Here is a 19380-nt window from a genome sequence, read left to right on the forward strand (position 1 = left end):
TTAACATCAGAGGATCGCAACCGCCGTTAACAGCACGAGCGGTGAGTTTCCGGACACCTTTTAGTCCATATAGTCTTTAGGTGCGTGGACACGTTAGTATTGAACAGGGCTCGGAATAATGCTTTGTTCTATTTGTTTTGCAGGGCTCTAGCGTTAGAAGATGGTATGAAGAGAGCCAAAGCTGGAGCCAGAGCCTTGGAAAGAAGCGCTTGGAAATGAGTGAGTATATGCAAGCGCTTTAACTGTCTCTTTCCTTCACAGCTGTGAGTTCGTGCTGAAGAGGTGATGAAAACACCGGAGTAGTTGCAGGCGCTCTATCGTGGAGAGCGCGATGGGCGTAAGTAAATACCTGTCTAATGTCTCTTCTTTTGTCTTTCAGATGCTGGGTTGCAGTGTTGAAAACATCCGGAATTCGCGGATTGCCGGTGAGTAATAACTATGCTTTTGTCTCCACAGGCGGAGGTGCAGCGTGAAGAAATGGTCGCTGCCGATGGACCAGGTAAGGAATGCGTTGCATGTGAAGACGTCGTGCTAACCTGTTGTTTCTTGTCTTTTACAGGCGCTGCTGAAGACTGGATACTGGAATGGTAAGTATTGTTCTTGCAGGTACCGGATCGGAAGAAGAAAAGCTGGAACAGACTCGGTGAGCGTTCTGCTGCAGATGCAGAATAACGCGAAGCACGCTTCATCAATCGGGTGTGGTTTAAATAGCCTAGGAGTGATGAGGCGTCTTCCTCCACGGCCCCGCCTAGGTAAGAAAAGAGTTCCTGTTCCAGAAGAGTTCCAGTGTTGTATCCAGGCGTGGAGCTTGCCCCACCCAGGTAAGAAAATAGTTCCGGCTTACAGAGGATTCCTATGTAGCTGGTAAGTAAGCAGCATGGTCTGCTGCAGGTAAGTCCACCCAAGCATCTTCACATATAGTATGAGCCCGGCGCTTCCAGTGCCGGGACCGATGGCTTTGATGAGCCTGGTGCCACTGGCGCCAGGACAAGGTCCAAAAGGTCCCAGTAGGGACCGGCTGGTGCCTAGGCTTAGGATTAGGGGCCTGCTTCCAAGGACGTTGGGCTGGTCCTGGCTCCTTGGAAGCAGTGATCATGACATGCTACCCAAGTTGACCGACTAATATTGGGTATGTATATGGGAAGTATGTCCACACGGAGGCCACACCACAACACAGTGATTTATATTAGTAACATATGGGGGAGCTATGCAAGGCTTTTGCCGCTCCCTCCTAACCACCAAATGGTTGCTATACTCTTTTAAATTATGGAGATGGGACATCTCGTATACAGGTGTTGGAACCATAGTTGTTAATGAAATAGTATTCTTATCTATTTGAATATACATTGTGTTTATACATATGGTACCCGCACATACCCTTTCCCTCATGTTTAGGACACTGCACTAGTTTTCCAACGAGGATCGATGACGCAACTCCCTTTTTAGCAGGTTCACGTGACTGCTCTCGTGATAAGCTGTTAGACTGCCAGAGTTTCTATTTGGTTACGGAGAGAAGCTGTACCACGTAAACCGCAGCAGACGATTTGGACGTTAGTGAAAGGTAAACACTGAGTGGGTGTATGCCTAAGTACATGCACCACTGTTGATGTAAACTGCAATGGCATAGAAGATCACTTGTGATAGTTGATACATGTTCAAGTGAAACGGTGAATGCGTACTTGAGCGCAAAGATATCAAATATCGTTATTTGTTTGTAGGAAACCCAGATATTGTGTTGGGAATATATCTGCTGACAAAGTATTATTGGGACGAGATCGTGGGTCCTCCTTGATGGAAGGGTCAGCCCATTTGTGCTTTTACAGCATTTACATGTCTGCCTGTGTGTACAGGTAGGTGTGGAGTACTGTATGTTGAATTCCTCTGACAAGATTGGTGCGTAATAGCTACATCAAAGCAGTTTCTCACTTTATTTCTTATATAGGCACACGTGATACTGGTCCCTTGGCACCAGATCTAAGGTATGAAATACTTTATGATGCATCTATCACTGGATTAGAGGTGGTAGTAGTGTAAAGCAACCTGGCACTGGCTTTTGCTCATTAACAATTCTGGTATTCATCATATCTAGCACACAGGTATGGATTGCAAATCCCATGGTTATAGAATAGCATGGATGAGAATGTTATTCACATCTTAAAGCAGTATTGGTGGAATGACCTGATTGGGACTGATACAGTAATAGGGTGATGGTATCTCTGATATGCATGAGAACATCTCTTTAGTACGTGTGCAATCTATGTAAGAATGGGGTTTGAAATGGTTCTATCATATGTTTTTTCCAAATTACTTGCTCCTGCAGAAGGGGTTCACCCACCAAAACAGGTTGGGCCTGAAGTACTTCCAATCAGAGATCATCTTCTTCACCTAGATTTGGAGACACGTTGTTCTGTGAATAACATGTGTTGAGGTGTAGGTATAAGATATTCCCTGCAATTTGTAAATTGAAAATTGTGTGTTTTAAGCCTCACACCAGTGCCAGTAAGGACATATCCCTTGCTGCTGTGTTTAAGTTTTTAAAAAGGTTGAATCTGGTTGTTTTGCATTGCTGCTTTGTTAAATGTGACAGTGTTTAGACATTTCAAAGGTTTGCATCTGGGTGACTTGCATTGCTGCTGTGTAGCCCACTAGGCTCTCTCCCCCTCTGGGCTCCTGCCCCACTGGGGTTCCTTTCTGTACCGCTGTGCGTTACCGGTCTATTACTCTGTGTGCTCGTTAGTGTCTGACCGCCGCACGCCCCTTCTGCGCATCTTGTGTTGTGCTTCTCTCCCTCTCTCTATCCCCCTCCCCCTCATACATTCCTCTTAGCACCCTCTACGGTGCTCTCCATCTCCCCTATAATCTCTAACGGCTACTCTATCTCCTACCCTACCCCTCTCATTAAGTCGGGAAGGAAAATGTTCATGAAGGACATCCTGGTCACCAACCCAGGCCTCCTATCTCTGATACCTATACCAGTGCTTCCTCCAGACAGTCTCTTACCAACATCCTCTTGGTTGTTCCATCTCCAGACCTATGGACCCCTCATATGGTCTCTGTTCTCTCTCCTTTTTCCTCCTCTCCCATTAACAGTGCACTAGTGAGAGGTCCTCTTGGCCTCCTTCCACTCCTCCAAGACCATCATTAATGTCTATCTGAATGGCACCTTCTTGGTCCAGGGCCATCAGCCCAATCTCCTCCTTTTTGACAGGCGCTACCCACGTCTTATCAACTTCCTCCCTTCTCCTGCTACTCCTGATGCTTCCTCTCTGGCACCCTCTGTATTGCTCGCCCAGAGTGCACGGACAGTCATTACTCACCAGCGCAGTTGCAGAGCCAATACTTTGAACACAGGTAGACGACGTAATGACTTACAACCACACGCACGCTTAGAAAATGATGAGCACTTATACGGCTATTTATTCATAGCTTGGAAGCAACAAGTGATAACACAGAAATAAATCACAGAAAAGACAGAGAATTCAAAAGAAAATACATCACCATGGGCGTAACTGAATCCCTCATCTCGCCAGAAGCGGCTGGAAGACCCCGGTAACAGCTAGGCCGAGAGCACAACAGCCCACAGGTATGCCGGACAAAGGCGTCCACCTTCCGACTGAGGTCTTTGTACTTATCTCGTCTGACCTATGAGGGGGTTCTGCATATATGCACTCCTCAAACAGGGGTGGAAATTTCTCGAACCTTCTAGCAATGCGCTTGCGCATTGATAAGTGACCGTTGGTTGCGAGCTGGGTCAACCGACAGTAACCTCAAGGAGCAAAGTACTTCCCTCCTCTCCTAAGAACAAACGCCACGGAAAACAGTTCCATAACTCATAGCAAGACATAACAAAACCAGCTTTCCCAGCAGAATGTCCTTGACTGGCTGCATACCAGGTTTGGAAAGCATGTTTTTTAAGCAAAGCAAATTCAGCTCTCAGCAAAGTAAATACAGCTTTTCACTGAGGCATGGAATAAATATCCATTATGGCTCTGAGTGCCCCCAGAATGCACTGCGCACCAGCGCCATGTTTTAGCTCAAGCATAACACTCTCCTCGTCCTCCTCTGCCCACCCTCGGGCCCCTCTACCACCTTAGCAGGGCATACCTCAAGCCTGTACCCCTACACCGAAGTCTTTCAAATGAGGGACCTGCTCCACATTGCTACTCTCAACTCTTGTTCTGCTGTCAAGCACTCCACTGCCATCTGTCACATCCTTGAAGAACTCGACCTGGATGTCCTCGCTCTCACGAGCCATGGTGCACAGCCAGTTCTGTCATTAGTTTTGACACTCTCCTCGCTGAGAGCTACAAGATACTCTCCCAACCCAGAACCAACCATCCTGGAGGTAGAGTAGGCCTGATCTTTCCAGAGTGGGTCCCTGCTTCTGTCATCCCTACACAGGCCTACTCCTCCTTTAAATGCCTGGTCTGCAGTCTTTCTTTCTCTCCCGTCCTCTCTCTAAGTTTGGCCACCGTTTACAGGCCACCTGGCCAGGTTGCTCTCTTGCGCTCAAAATGGGTTGACCTCTCCTCTTCCCTCCCTGCCTCTACATCTCCCCTTCTTCTACTCGTAGGCCACAACATCCATCTGGATGCTTCCAGTCCCTCCTCTGTGCTCTTCTGCAATCTCTGCGACACTCTCTCTTTCTATTCGACCCTCTGGCCCAATACACTTGGATGTTCTCATCTCTTCTGACATCCCCCCTCTCACCACTCCTCTCTTGGACTGACCACTTTCTTTTCTCCTCCCACCTGAAACTCTCAGTCACCTAGGTGTAGCCTACCCCAGCACTGCCACAAACCTTCTTGGTCATCTGGCCCATGAAGCGTGTGTCAGTGGAGGCCTTTTCCGCTACTTTCTCTCCTCCTCCTACTCCTGCGGTGGACTCACACTCTGACACAGCCCTCTTTAGCCTGCATCTTTCTATTACTAACACTCTTGATGCCCTTACCCCTGTCATGAGAATCTGCCTGAAGCCTACCTCCAAATGCAACTTTTGGTATAACTCTGACCTCACCAGTCTAAAACTCAAGTGTTGGGTGGCTGAGAGGAAGTGGAAGGCATCAGGCACATCCTCTGACAAACTGACATGTCGCCTGCTCCAAAGGCAATACAGACTCTCTGACTTCCAAGAAGAGAGCCCACATCCAAGCCCACGTATCTGTGGCCTCTAACAACATGGCAAAACTCTTCAAAATCTGCTAGGAGCTGGTCAATCCTGTTGCAGTCTCCACCTCTCCTGTTCCCTTCCAGGCCCTCTGCACAGCTCTGGCCTCTCACTTCACCACTAACACTCAGGACATCCTGTCCTCTCTCTCCTCCTCTCTCTCCTCTTCCTCGCCAGGCCCCCATCTGGCTGCCTCTCCCTCCCCTCCTCCTTTCTCCTCTTTTTCTGTGATCACTCCTGATGACATTTCTAAACAAGTCCAATCTATGAAAGTGTCATCCAAGCAGGTTCTCCCCTGCTCCTCCAGAACCATCAAGAACCACATTGAGACCCTTGCTCCAGTCGTGACCAATTTCTGCAGTTACTCTTTTGCCACTGGAACTTTCCCCTCCCCCTTAAGCACTCCCTTGTGCACCCTCTCCTGAAGAAACCTTCCGCCGATCCTTCCTGTCTGGCAAACTACCGCCCGATCTCTATCACTCCTTTCTTGGGCAAACTCTTGGAAAAGCGGACCATCTCCCAGGTTATTCTCCACACTGAATCTGTTGGTTGTCTCCATGACCATCAGTCTGGCTTCCGAGCAGCCAGAGGCACGGAAACTGCTCTCCTGAACACCCGTGAAAACCTGCTCACTAATCTTGACTCTAGCCTTCCTTCTGTCCTCATCCTCCTTGATCTTTCCTCTGCTTTCGACATGGTCAATCATGCCATTCTGATCAGTCGTCACTGTGAGAACCTGGGCATCACAGATCATTCCCTCGCATAGTTGAGCTCCTTCCTCCGGGACCGTCCCTCTCAGGTCCAACTGGGACCCTTTCTCTCCACCACCTCATGTGGCATTCCCTAGGGCTCCAACCTCTCACCCTGGCTTTTCAACGTCTACGTGGCTCCTTTGGCCGACCTCATCTCTACCTTCTCCTCTTACAGTGTTGTGCGGATCACAATCAGCTCTCCTTCAGGCTCCCCTCTGCTTCCTCTCCTCTCTTGCTCATTCCTGACTGTCTATTTGCGATTCAGAAATGGTGCGCCTCCAACGATCCCTGCCTCAATGCCAACAAGAACGAGATCCTCCTCATTGGGACCCCTGCTCCCGTTTTCCCTCTTTCACTCTGGCCGCCCTCCTTGGGCCCGCTCCTTGCACCTTCTTGTGAGGCAAAAAACCTTGGTATTATCTTCAACTCTGCTCTCTCCTCACATAACAGACCTCTCGAAGAAGTCACACTACCAACTGCACCTCTTCAGAGGTATTCTTCCTGTTCTCACTTTCCCCCAGAAGCTCAACGTCTCCAGATCCCTGGTTCTCTCTAGGCTGGACTACTACAACAGCCTCTTTCTCAACCTTCCTTCCTCTACTCTCCGCCCTCTGCAACTAATCCAGAACAGTACTGCAAGACTTGTCCTTGGCCTCAAACCCAGGGATCGTATACATCCAGCACTGAAATCTCTCCACTGGCTCCCGGTGGCTGCAAGGATCAAGTTCAAGACCCACTGCATTGTCCACAATGCTTACTGGGGCCGGGGTCCGCACTACATCCCACTCTCCCCTCCTAAACATCTTCTTTCTCGAGCCCTTTGCTCAGCTACCTCTAACTCTCTGATGGTCAGATGCTTCTCCAGTCAGAGAGTTGAAGGTAGATCTTTCTCCTCTGCAGAGGCCTCCCTCTGGAATGGCCTCCCTGTCATGACCCTTGCCCCTGGCCCTCACTGGCAAGTCAGCCTTCCAGTTAGGGCCAGGTCTTAAAACCTCATCCAAGTCCTTCCTGGAGTCATAACCATCATGAAGACTATTTACTTGGGAGTATTTAACTTGGGGGGTGGAGGGTAGGTTCAGGCAACATGGAGGCACACACATAGCTCAGTTACAAGGAACTGAGCTATGCGGTCTAGTCTTTTGAGTGTGGCAGGCCTGGGACTATTGCCTGGGACTACTTTACCTGGACTACTTTGGGTGTGGCAGGCCTGGGACTATTTTACCTGGACTACTTTACCTGAGACTATTTAAACCGCACCCAAACAGCAGAACATTCTTTGCATTATTCTGCTGTGGGCAGCCTAACGCTCACCGTGTCCAGTTCTTTGATGCCAGCTTACTTGAAACCAAGAACCTGCAGAGAGAGAAAGAACACTACGAAACTTACCTGGAACATTATCCTGTCTTCAATCCATCGCAGACTTCAGTTCCACTCGCCTGATGGTACAAACTCCATCATCTGGCACCGCATGCATCCTGGAATACCATAACCTGGAAAGAGGAGAAAGAAAGACAGCATTAGTAAGCGTTTACTCACGTTTCCTCCCGAATGAAGAAAGCCACACAATTCTTACCTGGGTAGTCCTCTCCTGGTCAGTATCATCGCTGGAACATTACGGCGCTCGGCGAGGAACATCGCAACCTGCAAGGAGAGAAAAGACACAGGTTAGAAATATAAAAGGTGAAACAGTGCCGTACATCGCGCATTACTCACCGGACAGCATTGCGCACACCGCGCTTTCGCCTACCGGCCCATGCTCATCTTCAAACTGCATGACAACACCATTACCTAAAAGGAAACAAGCAAGACATTATTATTCGAACTAAGAAGAACATAAGAACTGCATATAAAGACTGTAAAGCAGCAAACCTATGGAGTCGCAGCAGGCCTGGATTCCCACAGGGGGGCTTACACCAGTGAAGTAACTTGCTCGCTGCTCGCCCCCCACATCTATGCGCCCCTGCCACAAGGAGCAGGACGGATAATCCACCTTTTACAATATTAAGACCCATCTTTAACCAGAGGCCTTACCAAGGGACCGGGAGAGGGTTCAAGAGTGCAAATCATCCAACCAGGGCTGGGTGGTGTCCCCGTGTATTCCAGGTGAGCGTAACACTCCCTGCCCCTCTCAAACTCGAGCAGGACCACCTCAGGTTCCGGAAGCAGCTCAAGACCTTACTTTTCGCTTCTGCTTCGTCTCCCTTGCTGACCCACCTGTCTGCTGCGCTGACTGTTCGCATGGCTACCCTCGGAACTCAATGTAAACAGGCTCCCCTATGACCTGAAAGCTCCTGCACTGCATCGAGGCATCCACGCAGTTGGGGGTTGTATCTGTAACCCTACAGTCCCCTTCCTCCTTGCACTACCCTGAGCCGGCTGCACTTACTCAGCAATGCTGCCCTGACTCCACTCCCGTCACCACCCACCCCCCCAGCCCCCGGCATTTCTCATTTCCTCCCCACCCACCTCCATTTGCACAATCTGAATGACGCAAGGCCTAGTAAGATTGTTTGTTCGTCCTCCCTATGTCTCCCTACCTTATCTTGTCGCGCCCAGAAACACTTGTGTACAGGCGCGTTATTAATGACTCCTCGTATCATATCATGAAGTGCAGAGTCCCAGTGGTGTGGAGAGAATCGTAGCAGGAGAGAGAGATATGGTGCAGGCATGCTGGGAGCATACTGAAGGATCACCTCCCAGTTTCAGTACATGACAGATGTCGACCATTGCAGTCTCAGAAATACATGAGGCATGATCCTAGAGCATGTGGTAAATGCTTCATCAATAGATCCACCCTGCCCTGTTATCGCTGGGGTGCTCCACTTGGGTACCTGTCCTTGTGGGGTCACCTGCTTGTGTGTACTGCTGTACAGCATATGTGGGCACATTGCCTATGATGTTACGTTATAGAAATCCCTCGTCTCTAACCTCTTTTAAGCTTGACAGAGTGGGGCCCATAGTGTAGCCCTAGGAATGTAGGAGCTAGAGGAACGGCAGTTATGGGAGAGCATGCTTTCGTCCTTTAATAATAGAGTCCACAAAAGGCGGATGGCCTTGAGAGCAAACTGACTGCAGTGGCTGCTACCCTCCGTAAACTCATCCCAAAAGGTGGTGAAAAACAGAGTTTGTCATAGGTTATCAAGTGGAGAAGTAAAAGAAAATTAAGGAAGCTGAGGCAGGCATGGGAGAACTGTGTGACTCCACCAACATGTTTCAATAGTGTGTGGCTCTGACAGGGTAATCAACCAATACCTCAGTATGAAGATGCTGGCCAGTTTCTTGCTTCTCTTTTCAGGCCTTCCCATTCATCAACATTCCCGGGGGATTATGATTGCCTGCACCATGGCAACCATCCAAAGCCTCCAGACAGACAGCTTCAGTTAAAAGAAGTGAATGGGAAGAGAGGGAACTGCTAGGCAGAGTAGCGATGGCTAGACGTGGCAGCAAGGCACACTGCATGCCGGCCGCCAACCAAAATCAACACATGCAACCAGAGTGCTGCTGTGGTGCAGTTCCCAGATACATACTTCTACAATCAAGCCACAGAGTAGCTCCCTAACATGAACTTAAGAGACACTCATATGCTTGCTTGTGATTCAGTCATGGTGCGGCTCCCTGGGAAGAATAAGAACATTATCTAATATGGGCCGCCACTGGCCTAGTGCAGTGCACCAGTGAAGGGAAAAGGGGTTGGGCTTAGCCCCCTTTTTATGTATTCTAATGCCTATAACACCTCCTGTGCTGGAAAGACAGGGTGAGAATGGCTTGGGGTAACTGTGGGACAGAACCAATGGAAGGAGGAGGGAGGGGATAAAGCTGGGGAGAGGAAACAGGAAGAGGTGGGTTGTGAGTGAGGTCAGAGGAGAAGTTGGAGGTAGCAGACCAAGAGACCAGAAGGAAGGAATGTGTATAGGAGCATGGAGGAGGTTTTGAGAAAATGTGAGGTATTGATTGGTGAAAGTGATACTGCATTGGGAGTCTGTGTGTAAGGTGGGTGTAGAAGAGTAGTGCAAGAGTGTGAGGTGACGAAGGGTGAATGAGTAGAAGGAGGGGTGGAGTACTAGTGGAGAGGGGAGGATAGTATTGGAGAGGGGAGAGTTGAAGTGGGGAGAGGTGAGTGGAGAGAAGAAGTGTAGTGGAGATGTGTGTTGTGGCGTTATAGAGAGGGGAGAGTAGCAGGGAAGAGAGTAAAAAGGAGTAACATTGGAGAGTAGAGATAGGTTGTGGAGCAAGAGACATCAGAGGGACAGAGGAAGGAAGACGCAGGGAGAAAGAGGAGAGGACAGGAGAGGAGGTGGTGGAGTTGGAGACAGGAGAGTAGCTGGAGGAAGGGAGATTGAATGAGAAATAAAGAGAGTGGAACACTAGGGTACGAAAGGAGGAAGATGTAGTGAGGCTTGAGTGTCTGAAAGACACAACTTCACAACCACTTAGAATTAACCTGAAAGGCAGAGTAGGGCACACATAGAAAGTCCAAGAGAGAGGTTAGCTAGATAAGGTGATTCACTTTAGGCCCTTGCCACCAGAGAGGATGAAAGTACACAGCAGGGTTAATAAATCGGTAGATACTAACCTGGGGTATAAGGACTCCTCAGTTAGGGAAAGTCTTGCTTTTGCTAGACGAGAGAAAGAGGGGCAGCTCATAGTGCACATTTCACGGAAATCAATCAAATCCATTGAACTGACTTTGGGAGTTGGTGTGTTATTGACGCCAATGTGTTATTGTTCCTGGGGGTTCCCTCTGTTTGGTGAGGGTGGCTTCAGCTGCTTCATTGAGGAATTCATAAGTCGCAAGTTGCCCTATGGCCTATTTATCGCCACTGCTTCCCTACATAGTTGGTATACGTCGAGGGGAAAGCGGCGTGGCATGGGGGTACTTCTAGGGGTGGTGCTTATGGTGGTGTTTGCTGGCACATGGGTAAGAAAGTCTTTACCTAAGGCAGCCACTATTAAAAAAGTGATGCGACATGGAGTGCACCATATTATTTTATTCCCTGACATTTGCGGGTGCTCCCTGGCCAGGCAAATTAACAAGATGGAGACCGGGGCAGAGTTTCTGGAGTTGGCGGTAACTGTGACCGCGATTGTGCTGCAAAAATGACAGCAGTTTATAACGGGACGTTTTCCATAACAGTAGATATGGGGACCACAGGATCATTTTTGGATGGTTGTTCTTAGAATGAGTGTGCCCCTGGGATGTGTGAGAAACCAGAAGGTGTCTCACCCACTAGTCCCCGTGGATCTATCATCCAGGTGGCCAGGACATGGCCATCGCTTTTGGATACAGTTCTGGGGGTGAACCAGTGCGGGAGGATCACCTGGGTGAGAGGTCGTCGGGGGGGGGTACACAAGGAAACAGCAGTTTCGGGAGGGCAGCTGATCGAGGGAAGAAAGAGGGCAAACAGAAGGGGATCACACAGAGGGAAATTCCCTTGACCTTTTCCGACAAGGAACCTTTACTTTCCAGTAACCTCAAGAATAGAAAGCGTAAGACCAGGAAACCAGGCTGAAGAATCCTGCATTCTCTTTCGGAGATAACCGGGGCTCTCCCTCGTCAATAATCAAGGTGGGGAGAAGCACCAGCCACTGTGTTAACGTCCTTGGCTCCAAGATCAAAGCAGGGTCAATAAAACGACACAGCCGGTGAGTTGGGGCGACTGGTACAAGAACGGTCTGTGTTGTAGCCAAGGTTGCAAGCAGCAATATTGTATGGGGAGCGCTGGAACAAACATTGTTAGAACACATCTGATAAGAGACGCAAGTAAAGTTGAACTGCTGATGAGTGATTGAACTTTAAAAGCAAAATACGATACCTTTGACAGAGTGGTCCGGCACCGTGTGGGTTCTCAATCGAAGGTCTCTGTAAGGTATCCAGCTGAGAAGTGGCAAAAGTGAAAGTGAGAAAAAGGTTATATCAAGAAGAGAACAAGTAATTATGAATCAAAGTGGTCCTGTGACGGGTCGAGCAAAATCCTGCGCACAGTCTAAAGTCTTCGATTTTGATGAAGTAAAGAAAGTTTGGAAACGTAGATAAATTTGGTCCGAGACCGGCAGAGGGAGACCAAGTGAAAGTTTTCTGTGAAAGTGGGTCTGAACCCAGCGAAGGGGGGCCCGGGGTGAACAGAAAATCACCCGAGAAGTTGCATATGTGAATTCCTAAGAAGAAAGGAACTTTAATGTTTGTCGTGTTGAATCAGGCACTCTGAAATACGAGACTTTGAATGACAAAGAGACTTTGGCACAGAAGGCCCTGATGTTAAGGTTTTGAACTGCATCCTCATGCTAGAGAAGCCAGAGAGTGTGCTAAGCTCGAGTGTGCCACCTTTTCCCGTGCTAAAAACGTGGGGAATGAAAGCCAACGGCTTGACTATCCTGACATATCATTTCTTGAACACTTTTCTTTTGTATAACATTGTTTCCCACACTATTTGTATTTAGAAGTAAGGATTGGCAATAGGTTTATTAGTATAGGCCCTTTTATCTACTAGGACTGCGTTATTATTTTTTGATGGTCGTAGCTTGCTTCCATCTTTAGATTTAGGATTAGATAGGCGTTTTTCAAACCCAATTTAAGTTCAATAAACACCCTTGAACTGTGATCCCTTGTGTTTATCTTACTGTTTGATTCCATGCCTTCCTTACAGGTGTATGAAACTGAAACATAAGGGTGTGATGGTTGATTATACCAAATAGCCCTTTTGTGTGGTGGTTTTCTGAGACAAACTAGTTTTTAAACTAAGAGGATTATACACATTTTCAGAAATCCAGGTTTGCTGCTAAGAACCATTTTCACAATACAGAGGGAAATGGTAAATCTGGATCATTACAGAAAGTGTATGCATCATGACAGCTGGTTATCACAGGGGCTGTAGTGATGCAAACTCACTGTTTAAAGACTTTTGAGCAAAATATGGTCTCTTTATAACTTTTTTCCATACTGTTCAATATCCAGATAAGTGGGGAAGCATGTTACCCTGGTGGTTGGCTGGAACCTCCACTACACAAATTGACTGACATTCCAATTCAGGACTGGTAATATTGGCTACTTCAGAAGCAGAGAATTTGGGTTTCTCAAAAATGGAAAGCGAAATTCCTTCATTACATTATCCTATTGATAACCAATAACAGTGAATCCTTCTATTGATTAGTTTCTAACTATGTCTAAATGTCTTGCTAAAAATTGCCATATTCTGCTGTCATTTAGTTCCTTGAAGTCTATTTACAGCCAGTACTTAATAACTACGATATTAGCCTCTCCCTTTGACTTTCAGGAAATGACCTGCAGTTAAGTGAGTCCGGAAGCGACAGTGATGACTAGAGCCAATCACAAACTTCAATAGGTGAAGCGACGTCAACGCTCTTGACAAGCGAGCATGTGGGCCTTCAATCCAAGGTGTAACCAGGAGAGGCTTCTTCAGATGTCAACCTAGAACGTGGGACTGAGAACCACTGTGTATTAGATGAGACCTAAGCTCTTGTTGAATGTAGATCTGGTGTGATTAACCTTTTTGTGCATTAGCTCCTATGCATCTACATGCTCGGGTGCTTGCTCTGTGTTATGCAGGCATGCACAGCTGACGAGCATATTCATAAAGCTTATTTTTGTATCTTAGTTGGTTCTTCTTAATGCCTTTGCTGCCTGAAGAAAGCCCTTGAATGCAATTTCAAATTGGCATGTTCTGTGACAGCAGGTTGTCAATTTCCTGGTGCCTATTTTATTACAAAAAGGGCTTCACATGCAAATAGTCATAGATGTGTGTAAGGAAGTACTGACATGTGCTTTTGCAAAGTTGTAAAAGACAGGGTCATGAGTGCAGCACTTTAACAAGGCATAGATCCTTGACAATTCGGTTTGAGACATGCTTGAAAGAAGGAATCCCCTAAGAAGGAGTCCCCTATTTCTGTACCCAATTGCTTGAGGAAGCCCGTTCAAAGGTTTTAAAAATACAAAATTACATGCAATCAGATTGCTTTCACATGTACTAGAGTACAGTATGCAATTTAAATAACTAAAATGAGGCGTTATAAAAGACAGAAATATTTCTGCTGAAAATCCGGCCACAAATTGATCTGATGCAACTTCAGAACTAATATTAGACACTTTCCATCCAGGTCCTCAAAGAACCCTCCCAACTGTGCCTGTTTAAATGTTGTTTGCAATGTGTAATGCAAATATGTGTCATGTGTAATACATAAGTGAAAACCTGTCTAGTGATGTAATCTGCAAACCCATAACTGCTTACTTGATGAAAAGTAGTTTGCATGCTTGTGGTGTCATTTTTACATGTTATGTTCAAATAGTGGAAATTACAACATTCATTTCTGTCAGGTTATACTTGCCCAAAACACATGGGGTACAGAAAAGCTGTATTTTGAGGTTAACTTACTTTTTTAATGTTTGTCATTTGTGATTGTTTTGTGTTGCATCATTAATGTGGTCTTATTTGAACCTCTACAGCCCTCTGCGTAAGGGCTCAGCTCGTCTTCATCCAGCATAGGGCACCCCTCTACAAACCTTATCCCACACAGCATGAGGCACAACCATCTTGCAACCCACAGCCACCATCAATCATAAAAAAAAGGATTTAGCAATCTACCTTGAACATACCAACCTCTCTGCTGGTTCGCTTCCTCTCTAGGCGGCCCGTGGTGTGTGTTGGGGGCTCTGCGTTCCTCAGAGTAGCAGCGTTCCCCTTCCTGCCTTCAGTTTCTGCGCGCCATGCTGACTGCGTGGCTCTCAGTTCCTCCTCTGCGTGGTTACACAAGGCGTGTTCCATCCTCTACTGACGTCTGGGTGTTTTTAAGTGCTTCTCTGGAATGGAAAGAGCAATTCTATTGTTCTTGTTTTCCACAACAAGGCAGTAACTAATACAGATCAGAAACCCAGCCATCCACATTAAAGGGACCCTGTGTTTGATGGCCCTGTCCGACTTCCATATAACCAACAAACATGCCACACCTTGAAGTAAGGGCAGGTGGGGATATAGCAGGGTTCGAAATTGAGGATAGCTGGGAGCTAATTAGCTCCTGCTTGTAGTTTTGGAGAGCATGTTTAGCTTGACACCAACAGCTACAAGGAGCTACTTTTGGCGCCCCAGGCTACTGATGCTAAACAAACACACCTATGTAAAATTAACTTTGTGCGTTTGGGACAATCTTTAAACAAACATTAGGACACATTTATATGGCATTTAAATCTTGAAGGGTAATAAATAATGGACAATATAATATGTTTGAATCTTGTGTGCAAGTTATATTTGCGGAACGCAAGGTACTAGCTCCGCGCTCCCCCGGTGGTAGCTCCTGGTCGCTGGTTAATGTGGGATACCCAGGAGCTGCTTTTAGCTTCTACTTATCCAATCTGAATTTCGAATCCAGATCTAGTCCGTACTTGGGCATTCCTTGTCCCCAAAAGGGGGGTGGGACGTGGGATCCTGCTTGCCCTATCTCCTCCGGAGGCTATTGCATAGCAGATTCACCTCCCTAGTCCCAAAGCGGATGTCACTCCCTTGGGGAGATTGGACAAATGCCCTGGATTAGTCACAAATCCTTTTGCTATAACTACAAAGTCCAGTTTAATTATACATATTGGTTGACATTTGTTTTGCACTATGACAATGTCAGACCAGCACCTTCATCACCAGTCTTGGAAGAATCTCTGCAACCCATGTAGCCAGTACTACAGGACTTGAAAACCAGAGCTGCAAGCTTTCTGGAGTTGTTAAATGGGGGATGCTGCAGAGATACCCTCCATCACGTGGTCTGTACCCTGACTTGAGTGATGTCATGTTCATCCCCGAAGAGCCTGTCCTCTGACTACTAGCCGCATACTATCTATAGTAATGCATGCATGGAATTTGGAGAAGAGTGAAGCCTTAATCCAGACCTACATGCTCTGCCCATAAGAATAATCCCTCAACGTCAGACGTGTTAGTGGAAACAATGGTACCTTTAAACCCAAGTGTAGGAGACCCCAGGAGAATGTCTGGTCCATGTGAGAGAGGCGGGGTGAGGTAAAGAAAGCTGTGAGCAGGCAAAAGTAGCAGGATCACTTGAAGATCAGACCCATGCCACATCCACTCAACTTCTGCTGGAGCCCAACAGGGGGATAAAGCAAGAGCAGCACTGGATCTCGCTAGCAAACCTGCAAAAGATGCATGCTAGTGTCAAGCGCCTCAAGGGCTTACCAGCAGACTGGAGAATAGGGAGAGAAGCAACAGAGAGAGGTACTGGTTCCAAGGCGGTGCTGTAAAGTCCAGACTATCGTGGGGAACAAGGAGCAAAGTCAGCAAGAGAACAAAATGGGTGTTATACATTCAATTAGCTCAGAACAATGTGGGTTGGATGGAGGAGGAAACAGTTTTCCGCTCAAATATTACAAATACTCCTTACAGAGGTGTACCATAATTCACTGGTGACCACAAAGAGACCTGGTCTACAATATACAACAACAATCAACAGGGAGGCAGGTGTGGGAACAGGAGAGCCAGCAGCAACCGAATGGGATATTTATTAGAATAACGGCCGAACTTACATTACGAGCAGCTGAAAATGTCGAATAAATATCCCATTTGGTTTGATTATAGTGAATAAGGGTAGCGGGGGTTCGCACTCTTGTTCACTCTTGTTCACTATAATAGCTACAAGGGTTGCATGGGTGTCCCCCAGCGACCTAAACAATAAATGTAAACAATAAAATAATAAAAGCGCCAGTTCCCATGCACGCAAGTGAAGGGAACCAGTGTTGCAGGGGAATGGAGGAGTCGGTGGCACACATCAAAGTGTGCTGCCAAAATTTAAGTAAGGGGGCGGGGAGCATGCAGGTTGCCAGAAATGTCTGTTGGAGAAGATCGAAAGTCATTTTCGTTTAAATGACTTTTGGTTTGTTCTCCATCTGACATTTCTGATTCAAACAAATCATGGACAATCCTCCGAAAACTCTAAATGTGGAGTAAAATGATGGTAGTAGGACAGCTAGTCTAAAGGTTCTGGGTGAAACCAAGGATAGACCTCAGATACAGGCCCCCCTTAACCTAAATCGCTGGCCTACTTCAGGTGTATAGGGCACTCTAACCCTTGGGAGCCAGAACCAGGTAGTAAAGGAAAATGTCCCAGGGGGTAAGGCCACCATATTCCTCTGGAGTGTGAAGGGCTCTAAAACCCATAGGGTAAATAGGTATTGTTGTGTTCTAGAACATCCCATGGGCCCTATAGACATTACTCCCAAACCTCCCATTTGTGGATTGGAACCAAGAAGCCTCTGGGTGCTACATCCCAGAGACTGTGTTGTGCTTGAGAGAACCTGGGGAGACCAGTATTTCCACAATAGAGAAACCTTTAGTACTTTATTGTTTATCCAATTTTTCACACTGTTTTAGACGCATCCTAAAAGGGTATTGTAATAGACAAACTCCTCCTCGCTTTAGGTGTTAGTGTTCATCCAACCATTATCTTGTGTGAAAAAAGAGGTCAACTCCATTTCTCGAGTTACATGGTTCTTGAAGATGCGTCACAGCTCATAAGTGTTTTCTCATGGCCACACAAAAGATAAAGGCAGCTTTCAGATATTGTTGTCTTCTAGTAAGTCCTTTGTCTCAAATGGCTGTCATTGTGCAGTAGAGGATCACATCAGTGCAGGGACAACAGAACTTTTTGCACCACTGTCTTTGTACTTGTCTGTCCCGGCTCCATTATCTCATCACTAATTTCAACCTATTTGTAAATAGGAATGCTAGTTATCAAAAAACAATGCTTTTCCAAACAAAGACATTGGGACGGTTTGTTCGGATGAATACTTTCTGGAAAACGTTTGGGAAAAGTCCATCTTTTATGGCTTCTAAATTCTTCTAGAGCCCAAAGTTTGCTTGCCTGCCCTAAACCATTTTCTGCTGTAGACAAAGGAGTACATGATGAGAACGTTTATTATGTGTATTTGTTTGTTTGTGAACTACAGCAGGTTGACTACAGAGAAAAGGGGGTGATGTGGCAGTGTTTGCTTGCTTGCTAAAGGTTTTAATTAGGAAATTCGAAAGTACAATAATAAATATGTACATTCTGGCGAAAATAAAAAAGTTTCCAAAATATTTTCTGTATATGTGAAAGAACCTAAAACAGGCAAGCTGGTGCTTTGTTTATCTTTTTACGTTGTGAAATGTTAGATATTGTCTTCAATCATCTGTTTTGTTAGGTTTGTGATGTTTCATTTCTTTGTAGTGGGGTCTTGTATGCCCTCCAGCATGCTATGAGATGTGCAGATTATTTCTCTGCCTACCAAATCACCCCCATCCCTATGTCCCCAAATGATGGTGCTGTTGTTGAGGTTCCCCCTCACCAACAACATTGTTTTAAATATATTTTTATATTGAAGATTTAAATCATAGTATTGTGTCAAAGCAAAATAGTTACACATTTGACAGAGAATAATTAGAGATTAACATATAGCACGGAATACACATTATTGACCATTTCCAAAAGCAGCATAATGTAAAGGGCCAATTTGTTGTGGCTTGGTGTGCAGATAGTGACAAGTGTTGAAGTAGCAGGGCTTGCACTCTGGTGGCAGGTGCTTCCCAGGAAGAATGCAGGAACGTTATGAAAAATATTCAAGCACAGCAAGGGGCAGCCCAGGAACACCAACCGCTGAATGCCACTACAGATGGTTAGCTCCCTTGTAACTCAAAGGCAGAGACCTTCTACCCATTAAATTGCACAGTCAGAGCTTTGTCCTTGAGACCTAAATCGCTTTGTCCACCACGTCAGTGTACAGTGCTGTAGTGAAATGTGCAGAGGCCTAGCCCCTTGTGACACTGCCAATTTCAGATATTAGTACGTATTGCAGATTTAGCTTTTTCAAAATTGAAATCAAACTGGTCTTGCTGATTAATTTATTTTCTGTCTTTCATTCCACAAGTTGTGCTAAGAAAATTAATAAATAAGTGAACATCAATGTAGTAATGTGTTTATTATAATGATTGATATTGTACTATTTAAAAACATATATTCTGTATTTTTGCGTGACTACTTCAACATGCCATCAGGTATATATCCGGTACATGTTCTGCATTCCACCATTTAATAAGCTCAATTTCTAAATGTCTTCGTGACCCTTTCCTGGATTTAGTAAATAAGAATGCTATGGTACACGGTGAAGATCGACAGACTGTGACACAAAAGGTCAAGTTCAAACAGTTTTTATTCAACACTAGGATATGATTGGTACGGGTTACACTCCACAGGGGATACCTCAAAATAGGGATTCCTGTCACGACCCTCGCCCAAAACCCCCTCTGGCAAACCCATTGGCCAGGTGGAGTCAGGACTCGGCCCTTTAGAGCCTGGCATCCTCTTCCAAAACACTCTTGGGGCCAGTCCTGGCACTTATGGCGCCAGGCTCATACACCATGAAAAACAATGTGCTTGGGAACTACTTTATTGTGTTGTCAGCCAACATGGAGGCATCCA

General features: G+C 46.4%; 1 protein-coding gene across 1 annotated transcript in view; it reads left to right on the plus strand.

Annotated features, from left to right (window-relative positions):
* EAF1 (ELL associated factor 1) overlaps positions 1-18865 on the plus strand; it is a 234333-nt gene extending 215468 nt beyond the window's left edge. Inside the window, exon 6 of the mRNA XM_069648753.1 lies at positions 13191-18865. Within this exon, the coding sequence (XP_069504854.1) occupies positions 13191-13237 (47 nt within the window). The 3' untranslated portion in view covers positions 13238-18865. The remainder of the gene's footprint in view (positions 1-13190) is intronic.
* The last annotated feature ends 515 nt before the right edge of the window (positions 18866-19380 follow it).

This window comes from Ambystoma mexicanum, chromosome 2q, assembly GCF_040938575.1.
Source record: "Ambystoma mexicanum isolate Mex_15411 chromosome 2q, UKY_AmexF1_1, whole genome shotgun sequence".
Taxonomy (NCBI): Eukaryota; Metazoa; Chordata; class Amphibia; order Caudata; family Ambystomatidae; genus Ambystoma; species Ambystoma mexicanum.